This window comes from Pan paniscus, chromosome 8 (assembly GCF_029289425.2).
Source record: "Pan paniscus chromosome 8, NHGRI_mPanPan1-v2.0_pri, whole genome shotgun sequence".
Lineage (NCBI taxonomy): Eukaryota > Metazoa > Chordata > Mammalia > Primates > Hominidae > Pan > Pan paniscus.
Window position 1 is genome coordinate 39,283,506 of NC_073257.2, and position 10,597 is coordinate 39,294,102.

The 10,597-nt window shown below is 42.8% G+C and overlaps 1 protein-coding gene across 1 annotated transcript; it reads left to right on the top strand.

Annotated features, from left to right (window-relative positions):
* Positions 1–669: 669 nt before the first annotated feature.
* LOC103786587 (amyloid beta A4 precursor protein-binding family B member 1-interacting protein-like) lies at positions 670–6,717 on the top strand. The gene is made up of 3 exons (XM_055092507.1): positions 670–2,874; positions 3,832–3,935; positions 6,327–6,717. Exons 1-3 carry the CDS (start codon positions 2,838–2,840, stop codon positions 6,687–6,689), a joined length of 504 nt encoding a protein of 167 aa, XP_054948482.1. The 5' UTR covers positions 670–2,837; the 3' UTR covers positions 6,690–6,717.
* The last annotated feature ends 3,880 nt before the right edge of the window (positions 6,718–10,597 follow it).

Here is a 10,597-nt window from a genome sequence, read left to right on the forward strand (position 1 = left end):
TAAGATTGGTGATACTCATATATCTTAGACAATTAAACCAATAATCAGAAAGAATAAATAGATCACCAGAGTCACAAAGCAGTTCACAATGCATTCACTGGGTAATTTTTAGTTGAAAGTAGAAATGATGATCACATTGAAAATTTTGTATTATGTTGTGGTTTTCTCTTACATAATCCTCTTGGTGTCTTGGTGTTATGAAACCACAGATTCTAAATTGCTCTATCAAAGTGATCATTAGAAAAATCTGATGTACTTAGTGTTTAAATGTTAGAAAATTTCTTATTAGTCTTCTTAATTTGATTGAACATGTGTGTTATTTTCAAAAATGTAAATGGGACATATGTGGATTTGTTATATATGTGTATATATGAAATATTACTTGATATTATAGAGTAGGCTTCGTTCATGGCAAAGTTTTTTTCTGAAAGCACCTGCAGAAATCTCTCTTATTTCTAGTTTGTTAATATTTCAGAGATTATGGGGGAAAGGGGGTTTTATGAATCCCAGACATTGCGTGAAGCAGATTTGGTTTCAGTAATTTTAGCATCATTCATTGTAAGGTGATCATCCCTAGGAACTTCTTCACAGTGAGAAACCTGAAAGTTCCCAGCAGCCAGCAATGAATGAAAGGTGGGGCGGGGCCGCTGAAAGGGCGGGGCCTTGTGAGCCATGTGCCTGTGCTCTCAAGTTCCAAGTCTGTAGGGATGCATGCAGGGAATTCTGGACCTGATTGTTTCCTCTGAACCAGGATGCGGTCTGGTTGGCAGGGCAACTGGCCTTCACTTGGTGGCCTTCAGTGGGTGCCCTCATTGGTTGCCTTCGGTTAGTGCCCTCAGTTGGTACCCTCAGTTGTTTCTCTTCAGGTGGTGGTCCTCAGTTGGTGGTCTTCAGTTGTTGGTCTTCAGTTGTTGGGCAGTGGTGGAAGGAGGATGAATCTGTGCTCTCTCCTGCCCCAGTCACAGCTCTCAGGCTTGTTGCATCCAGGCCTTTCTAAAATAAACTGGACAGGTTGGCAGGATTTTTTAGCAGACAAGTCAGCTCAGAGTATGGGGGTGATATGGGGTGCATGCTGCTAGCGCAGTGCCGCCCCGTGGCCCAGGACTGCTTGTGCTAGCAATGCTTTTGCCAGCAAGAGACGATAGGTGTTGAGCTCTACACACTTGGGGGCAACCAAAGGCCCAAGCTGCCCAAGAAGAGCAGGAGTGCCCCATGGGGACCACACTGAACTGTCGCATGTGCACCAAAGCCAGCCCCAGTCAGGGCCGGCACAAGGGTTCTGCAGAGCCAGCCTGTGGCTCTGACGTCTATGAGTGTGCAGACAGCGCAGACGCAGCCCGCAATATACAGGAGCAGAGTTGCCCCGAACACGCTGTCCCACAATGCCAACCACAAATGGGGCCAGCTAAGGGTGTGGTGGGAGAAGCCATCCTGCAGCTCTGAGATCCACAAAGTGGAGATAGCAGTAGCACCAACTCCACTGCTTTGGAGGCTGCCCAGTCGAATTTGGGAGCCAGCGAGGGACCTGACAGCAGCACATTGGACACCAGAAGACACCCAAAGGTAGGGAGGTGGCAGATACTGCTTAAGTTCAGGAGCTCCTCTGGCCGTTGCTGACCCAAAATTCCCCCAGAGGCATCCACAGCCTGGGGCTCCTTCCTCCTGCCTGGAGTTTGCTTTCCTATGCCCAGGCCCCAAGCAGGAGGACTGGCTCTGCCTCGAGTCCTCACCCCTTCTTCTTTCCCTGCTGTGTCCAGCTGGTTTCTTACTTTCCTCCTACCTACCCCAATGCTCAGTTCTGTTTCCTCTTCTTCTTCCCCCAGGCTGGCTGAAAACTAAGTTTCAAAATACAAAATGCATGCTACAGGTTTCATTGCTGTAGACGAAATATCTGACAGCTTTTCTATTTAAACTCTGGTTGTTCTCTTCATTTCTTTAAACATTAGAATAATTAAGCCTCATAATAGATGTGCCTTTGTAACTTGAAAGTATGACCCTCAATTTTCACAATTAAAAAAATTTAATTTTTCTTTTCATAAATTTTTGGCACAGGTAGTATTTAGTTATTGAGTACCTCCTTTAGTGGAGATTTGTGAGATTTTGTTGCACCCATCACCCAAGCAGTACACATGGAATCCAATTTGTAGTCTCTTATCTTTCTCCCCCTTCCCACGGTTTTCCCCTGAGTATCATTCTTTTTTTTTGAGACTGAGTCTTATTCTGTCACCCAGGCTGGAATGCTACGTCGCGATGTCAGCTCGCTGCAACCCTTGCTTCCTGAGTTCATGTGATCCTCCTGCTTCAGCCTCCCGAGTAGCTGGGATTAGAGGTGTGGGTCACGATGCCCGACTAAATTTTTTGTATTTTTAGTAGTGACTGGCTTTCACCAAATTGGCCAGTCTGTTCTCGAACTCCTGACCTCAAGTGATCTGCCTGTCTTGGCCTCCCCTCAGGCAGGGATTACAGGAATCAGCCACCAGAACCAAGCCAAACTTTCCCCTTTTTTGTTGTTTTTTTTTTCTAATTTCCTGAAGTCATTCTTTGAGTTGTCATGTAGATTAATGGGTTTCTCAAACTACTAGAAAACTAGTTGAAGAAATAAACAGGCAGTTTGTGAATATTAAACAGAACAGTGGTGCTGAGCATGGCTAAAGCATCTCTGCATTCACAGGGAGAGGAGCGGAAGACCTTCTGGTGTGGGCTGGGCAGCAATTCACTTGAAGGAGAAACAGCCCCGGTGTGGAGAGGCAGCCATCCTTGGCGGGATCCTTTCTAAGGAGCTGAGAAATCAACGTAGAGCTTCCTCTATCTGATTCTCTAACAACTGCAGACCTTCCATGAGTCAAGCTTTGTGTCAAAAAGACAAATTAAAAGGCAAGAAAATAAAGTCATAATACCAGGACTTTCGGGGAAAACAAACAAAAAAAAAAAACCACCTCTAATTCCAGATTATTTCAGAGACCCGCACATTTTGCCCAAATCTCTGTCTATTGTTTCTGTGTCCAATGTACTCTTTGTTGTTGTTGTTTTTTATCTGTTTTTTGTTGTGTTGTTGTTGTTGAGACTAAGTCTCGCCCCGTCACCAGGTTGGAGAGCAGCGGCATGATCTTGGCTCACTGCAACCTCCACCTGCCGGGTTCAAGCGATATTCCTGCCTCAGCCTCCTGAGTAGTTGGGACTACAGGCATGTGCCACCATGCCCAGCTAATTTCTGTACTTTTAGTAGAGACAGGGTTTCACCATGTTGGCCAGGATGGTCTCAAACTCTTGACCTCGTAATCTGTCCACCTCGGCCTCCCAGTGTGTGGGGATTACAGGCGTGAGCCACCAAGCCCAGCCCAATATATTCTTTGTTAAGGACAATGTTCAAAAGTTGTTCCTGTACTCAGCACGGTATGAAACTAGATAAATACATTTTTGGGAAATCAACAATGGAATTTTTTTGAAAGAAAATTGGCTTTCAATGTTTATTCTTCAATTATCAAAAGATTTTCAAAAGTAAAACATACTATTCCTCTCCACAATCCCAGTTAATCCAGACCCTCCTCGGTGGGCTTTATCAAATACCGTACTCACCTTCCGGAATCTTTTGCTGAATCTCATATAAAGTTTTGTCACAGAACCTCAGCTTTTTCATAAGGTTTTGTGTACCACGTCATGCCTGTGAATTGTTTTCTTTGCTTTGTCTTTATTTTTATTTTTTTGTAAGAAGTAGCTAGGAAGTATCTTTCTTTGCTTTATAGATGTAAACTGCTTTGTATTTTCAGGTTAACTTTCTAGAATGTTGAAAATTCTTTGTTCACTCATCTTTTCTCACTTCCTCCCTCTCAGGACCTATAAATGGCACCACCCAGCCCAATGGACAGATGCCCCAGGCTGCAGATTCTGTCAGTGCTGTTCTCGAAGAGGCCCAGGCACATGCTGAAACATGGAAGGTAAAACCAGCAAGCAGCTGACATACATTCCATCCAGCCGTCCCCCAGGAGAATTGCTTGAGCTCCGGAGTTCCAGACCAGCCTGGGCAACAGAACAAGGGCTCATATCTACTAGAAATAAAAAAATTAGCCAGGTATGGTGGCTTGCACCTGTGGTCCTAGCTACTTGGGTGGCTGAGGTGTTTGAATTTCTTGAGCCCAGGATTTCAAGGCTGCAGTGAGCTGTGATCACACCACTGCACTCCAGCCTATGTGACAGATAAATACCTTGTCATAAAAAAAGAAAAAAAGATAAAAATGGATTGCATTTTCTATTTTCCCCATTAATGTCCTGCATACATCCCCAGGGTGATGGAGGAGAAAATACATTGTAAAATAATAGCCAATAGGTATGACATCCTCCATAACATTTTTTCAACCGAATAGATCAATGAGGATTCACTTAAATCTATCTTAAAATCATAGCTAATAATCATGATTTAGTTACTAATCTAGTTCAGAACCTCTCAGTTGACTGTATAAATTCTGTTGACTATTTCTCATGTGTGATTCAAAACAACCTTAAATAACTGTGACAATAGCATATCACCCAGCTAGGACAGGCAGGGTGCTTCACTTTAGCAGTTTTTCACTTCTTTCACCCCTTCATGTTGTCCATCAGTCAGTCATGAAAACAACTAAATCTTGGTATTTATTGAACTTCTTATAATTTTGACAACCACTGCAGGCCTGTAAAAGTTGTATTTCTTTAATGTTCTCATTATCTTCTCAAGCCTGCGCTTCTCAGGCAATGTACCTTCAGCTGTTATTATTTTCATTATTTTTGTAGTGCCAATTGAAGGAAAGCATTTAAAAATGCTGAAAGAAATAAAAGAATCCCAGAATAGAAATCACTTAACTATATGTGAACGTCAATACCCAAGCTGCCTGTTCAGAAATTTTTTAAAAAGGAAAAAGTACATCACCAGTTAATTAGCTTATCATGCTAAGTAAATAAACTAAATAAAATAGAAACTAAATCACAAGGCACTTTGTTAGAAAAAAAATTTGCAGATTTAATCTTCAGTGGTAAGAAACTATTAAGCAGAGGAAGAAATAAACTGGAACCCTGATGAAATGTAAATTGGATGATAATTATCACTAGAACAGAGGGATTCAATCCAGCTGCCTGGGGACCTTTCATTATCTAAATACAAATTATTATAATGTATTCCAGCATTGGCAGAGGAAGGGCTATGCCTCTAATAGACTTTAGCCAAATTTGGCATTCTGGTTTCTACCAGTAGCACGCTGGTGATTTTTCTTTTCAGAACTCATATATGTATCTCATTTGATCTCATCACGATCTGAGACACAGGTCATAATAGGGATTACAGGGCTCATTTTATACCCGGTGAACCAGCCAACTTTCATGCAGTTGAGAAAAAGTAAACTGTCCAGGTGAGGTGGCTCACACCTGTAATTCCAGCATTTTGGGAGGCCAAGGTGGGCAGATCACTTGAGCCCAGGAGTTGGAGACCAGCCTGGGCAACATGGCAAAAAACCATCTCTCCAAAAAATACAAAAATTAGCTGGGCATGGTGGCACATGCTTGTCATCCCAGCCACTTGGGAGGCTGAGGCATGAGGATCACTGAGCCCTAGAGGCAGAGGTTGCAGTGAGTCGAGCTTGCACCACTGCACTCCAGCATGCGTGACACAGCGAGATCCTGTCACAAAAAAAAAAAAAAAAAAAAAGACCAGGCGCGGTGGCTCATGCCTGTAATCCCAGCACTTTGGGAGGCAGAGGCAGGCAGATCATGAGGTCAGGAGCTCAAGACCAGCCTGACCAACATGGTGAAACCCCATCTCCACTAAAAATACAAACTTAGCTGGACGTGGTAGCCAGCACCTGTAGTCCCAGCTACTCGGGAGGCTGAGGCAGGAGAATCGCTTAAACCCAGGAGGTGGAGGTTGCAGAGAGCCAAGATGGTGCCACTGCACTCCAGCCTGGGCGACAGAGCAAAACTCTCTCTCAATAATAATAGTAATAATAATAATAATAATAATAAAGGCCAATTAGAGTCATTTCCCTATTCCAGAGCAAAGATGAGCTCATGAACAACCAGGATTCTCAGTGACTGAGGGACGGGGGCCCCCAGGCGGCAGACAGAGACCTCACATATCTATGGCATGGTCTTGTCCACTGGGGCTGTTTTGTCAAGAATAAAGAATGCTACTCAGGAGACTGAGGCGGGAGGATGGCTCAGGAGGTGGAGGTTGTGGTGAGCCCAGATCGCGCCATGCACTCAGCCTGGGTGACAGAGTGAGACCCTGTCCCCATTAATTAATAACAATAAATTAAAATTTCAAAAACTTTAAAATAATAAATGCTGCTGTCGCTTGGTTGCAGGATAAGAAGCCAGCCCTCGGGAACCACCAGGAGCCAGGAGCACCCCCGGCCCCCCAAGGCCCCAAGTCCAGCCTGCCCCACCCCCTCCGGTGCAGAGGTCCTGGGACACCAGTGGCAGCCCCGCCACACCCCCCAAGGCCAAGGGCACAGGTAGCGGGGTCTTCCCCGCCCCGCCCGACTACTTCCTGCCGCCACAGCCACCAATGCCGCCCCTGGAGTACCCAGAGCTCCCGCTGCCGTCCCCGGACTTCATGGAGACCCCCCTGGACTTCGTGCTCCCTCCCCTCGCTGTCGCCAAGAGGCCTCCTATGCCCCACCCCCCCCAACAGGCACGAAGCATCAATGTTCACAAGCAGCAAATGAATAAAAGTTAAACGTTCTTCCTACTGCATTTCTATAAGGATTATTGGGTCAGTCGATCTTGAGGTCAACACTATAATTAAAACTAGCTTTCACCATCCCATGCCTTCTTAAGTCTTGGTGACCTTAGATTTTCAGCTCTACCTCTGCGACCTTCAGAATTTTCAGGAAAATAGAGGAAAACGAAAAACATGACAATCTCTTTCTCTGAGATTCCTGTTGCTTGATTGCTTGGAGCCCTGGACACAGGCTGTTTTGGTTTCGCCTTTTTTTTTTTTTTTTTTTTTTTTTTTTTTTTTTTTTTTTTTGAGAGGGAGTCTTGCTCTGTTGCCCAAGCTGGAGTGCAGTGGCGCGATCTCGGCTCACTGCAAGCTCCTTCTCCTGGGTTCACGCCATTCTTCTGCTTCAGCCTCCCAAGTAGCTGGGACTACAGGCGCCCGCCACAGCGCCCGGCTAATTTTTTCTATTTTTAGTAGAGACGGGGTTTCACCGTGTTAGCCAGGATGTGGTCTCGATCTCCTGAGCTCGTTATCCGCCCGCCTCGGCCTCCCAAAGTGCTGGGATTACAGGCATGAGCCACCACGCCCGGCCTGGTTTTGCTTTTTTAATGCTTGAATAACAGTAATTTTAAAAATAGTTATTCAGATAGTTTTTGAATTCTCTATTATTACAGTGCTGTAAGTACCCTGTAAATAAGAATGTAGGGCCAGGTAAAAGCAATCTTACTGATGTATATTTCAATCTGGAATGTTTTCCCTCAGGGATACATTTAATGCCCAGTTTATCCTAGGCTCTTTTTACCTATATCTCTTCTCTTTCAAATTGGCTTCTGATGGGCTAAAAGGCTATTTTCTTAAAATTAAGGAAGGTAATTAATGGTATGTTTTAATATTTGGGGAAAAGTAAGCTGTAGATCATGCTGTCTCAACCCATGGGCTCCCGTGGCCCAGGACAACTTTGAATGCTGCCCAACAAATATTAAAACATTATAAGCTCTTTGTAGGGCGCGGTGACTCACACTTGTAATCCCAGCACTATTGGGAGGCCAAGGCTGGCAGATCACTTGAGGTCAGGAGTTCGAGACCAGCTTGGCCAATATGGCAAAACCCTATCTGTACTAAAAATACAAAAATTAGCCAGGTGCGGTGACGCATGCCTGTAATCCCAGCAACTCCAGAGGCTGAGGAGGAGAATCCTTTGAACCCAGGAGGTGGAGGCTGTGCTGAGCTGAGATCTTGCTACTGCACTCAATCCTGGACGACAGGGCAAGACTCTCTCTTTAAAAAATTATGAGATCTTTTTGCAATTTTTTTTTTTTTTTTTAGCTGATCAGCTATTGCTAGTGTTAGTGCATCATATGTATGTCCCAGGGAAGCTAAAAGATTGGACACCCCTTCAGGCTAAATGGAAATTTAAAATGAAGCAAATTTAGTTTTAAAACCAAAATATTTACTAATTAAAACCGGCAATGTGTTCTTAATTTTTTTGAGCATATGCTTGAAATAGGATAGAAGGTAAATTTGCTTTACATTAAATTTTATCTCAGGAACAGTAACTCTCCAGTTTTAGTATATCATGTTCTTTTGATGTCAGATACAGTAATAATATGGCTTTTCTTTTTACAAAAATTTTAAAAATTTTGTTTTACTTTAAGTTCCAGGATACATATGCAGAATGTGCAGATTTGTTACATAGGTAAACGTGTGCCATGGTGGCTTGCTGAACCTATCAACCCATCACCTAAATACGAAGCCCAGCATGTGTTAGCTATTTGTCCTGATGCTCTCCCTCCCCTCAACCCCCCACAACAGGCCCCAGTGTATGTTGTTCCCCTCTTTGTGTCCATGTGAAAAACACAGCTTTTCTGATACCTGACTACATAATGGTCATTATGCCGATCTCTGGGACAATACAGGAAAGGTTCAGCGAAGAGAGCTATGAAAGTTGTCAGAATCAAAATGGAGTCACTCATGTTAAGAAAACACTGACAAATAGAACCAGGCAAGTCCATGAATAGAGGGTTCTCATGACAATCGTCAACCCTGTGATTTTCACTCAAGTGGAACACAATCTTTGGTGTCTGGCTGAGAGGTCTTTACAAGTACCAGCTATACCTGAGTGGGGTTATTTAGATTGACCCTGAAAATGCAGCAAACTTTATTCCTTTATGAAAATTTTAGTGAGATACTGGAGGTGAGGGGAGCGCAAAAGCTGGGGTGAAATTGGATGTTAGAGAGGAAGTGCAAGGATAATAATATATTACGAACAGTGTATAATTAATAATATAGGGCAGTAATACTACACCACAGCTTATGAAAACTCCATAATTTCTTTTATAATGCTGCCATTGGGGCAAAGACCCATGTAATAGGCCAACTGCAACAAAAACCACAGGGTTTGGAAGAGTTTACAGAAAATATGATTTAACCTGTCACATGATAGAATATGAACTTAGATTTTACAGTAGGTCCTCAGGAGAATGAACATTTAAGCCACATTTTGTTTGATCATAGGAATCTTGGCTGGTATGATACTGAAATGACCCAAGTCCATGATAATTGAGGCTTTGAAGTGTGCTTGAGACTTATGGCTTGATGTCTGATCCATTTTTACCGGTGGTTTATGTGTGCTTTGGTACAATGTACTATACATGTTCCTTAGAACAAGCTTGTTAAGCATGTTCCACAAATCTGCCTGCAGCCTGTTACCTGGTCTGTTGCATCCATCAATTACTAAGAAGGATGTTTTAAAATCTTCTGAGGGCAGATTTGTCAATATCTTTTCATTGTTCTGGTGAATTGTGCCTTATATATTCTGACATGGTTAATTATTAAGTGTAAACAAAAATTACGTATGTGACTTCCTGGTGAATTGAACCATCTGTCACCATGCAATGTTTTCTGCTTTTTATCTTGTACTCATGCAGCTGTATCATCTTTTTTCAGGTATTTGCCTGACCAATCTATTCATGCACTTTCAAACTCTCTATGTTCTATGTTTGCCACTTTTAATGACATATGGCGGATTTTGTTGTGTTTATATCTAGTTCAGGAATTATCTTTTAACTGCAATTTTATTCTTTTAACATTTTTAATTTTCTTTCTTTCTTTCTTTCTTTTTGTTTTTGTTTTTGTTTTTAGAGACGGTGTCTCATTCTGTCACCCAGGCTGGAGTGCAGTGGTGAGATCATAGCTCACTGCAGCCTCAACATTCTGGGCTCAAGCCATCCTCTTGCCTCAGGCTCCCGAGTAGCTGGTACTACAGGCTTATGCCATCTGCCTGGCTAATTCTTCTTTTTTGTAGAGATAGGAGTCTCACCATGTCATCTAGGCTGGTTCCTAACTCCTGGCCTCAAGCAGTCCTTCTGCCCTGGCCTCCCAAAGTGTTGGAATTACAGGTCTGAGCCACCACGAATGGCCTCTTCTTATGACTCTTACTGTGATTATATATTTGTATTTGTTTTTAACATCTTATTTTGCACTTCCTATTACCCTGGATTTTTCTGGGGTTTTTATCTTCCTTTCTTGTCTGCTTCACGTGATTAGGATTTTTCTCTTACTCCCCTTTTTAAGCTTCTTGTTGAAAAGTTATATACTGTGTCTATTCTTTTAATGGCTAGTTATAATGATAACATCCATACTCAATAATGTCCCAAGTTGAACAACTTTAACCTAGGAAACACACGGAGTTTGGCACACTTTGGTTTCAAACACACACACACACATACACACATTATTGCCTAGTAGTTGAGTTATGGCTGACTTCTTTTTTTCCTAAAGTATCTTTATTTCTTTTAATGGCTAGTTATAATGATAATATCCATATTCAATAAAGTCCCAAGTTAAACAACTTTAACCTAGGAAATACATGGACTTTGGAATACTTTGGTTTCAAACACACACACACACACA

Bases quoted from the DNA above. Each gene is read 5' to 3' on its own strand.
- LOC103786587 (XM_055092507.1), top strand. From the start codon at position 2,838: ATGAGTCAAGCTTTGTGTCAAAAAGACAAATTAAAAG. The intron at 2,875-3,831 runs GCAAGAAAATAA...CCTCCCTCTCAG, and splicing joins TCAAAAAGACAAATTAAAAG to GACCTATAAATGGCACCACC. The intron at 3,936-6,326 runs GTAAAACCAGCA...GCTTGGTTGCAG, and splicing joins CACATGCTGAAACATGGAAG to GATAAGAAGCCAGCCCTCGG.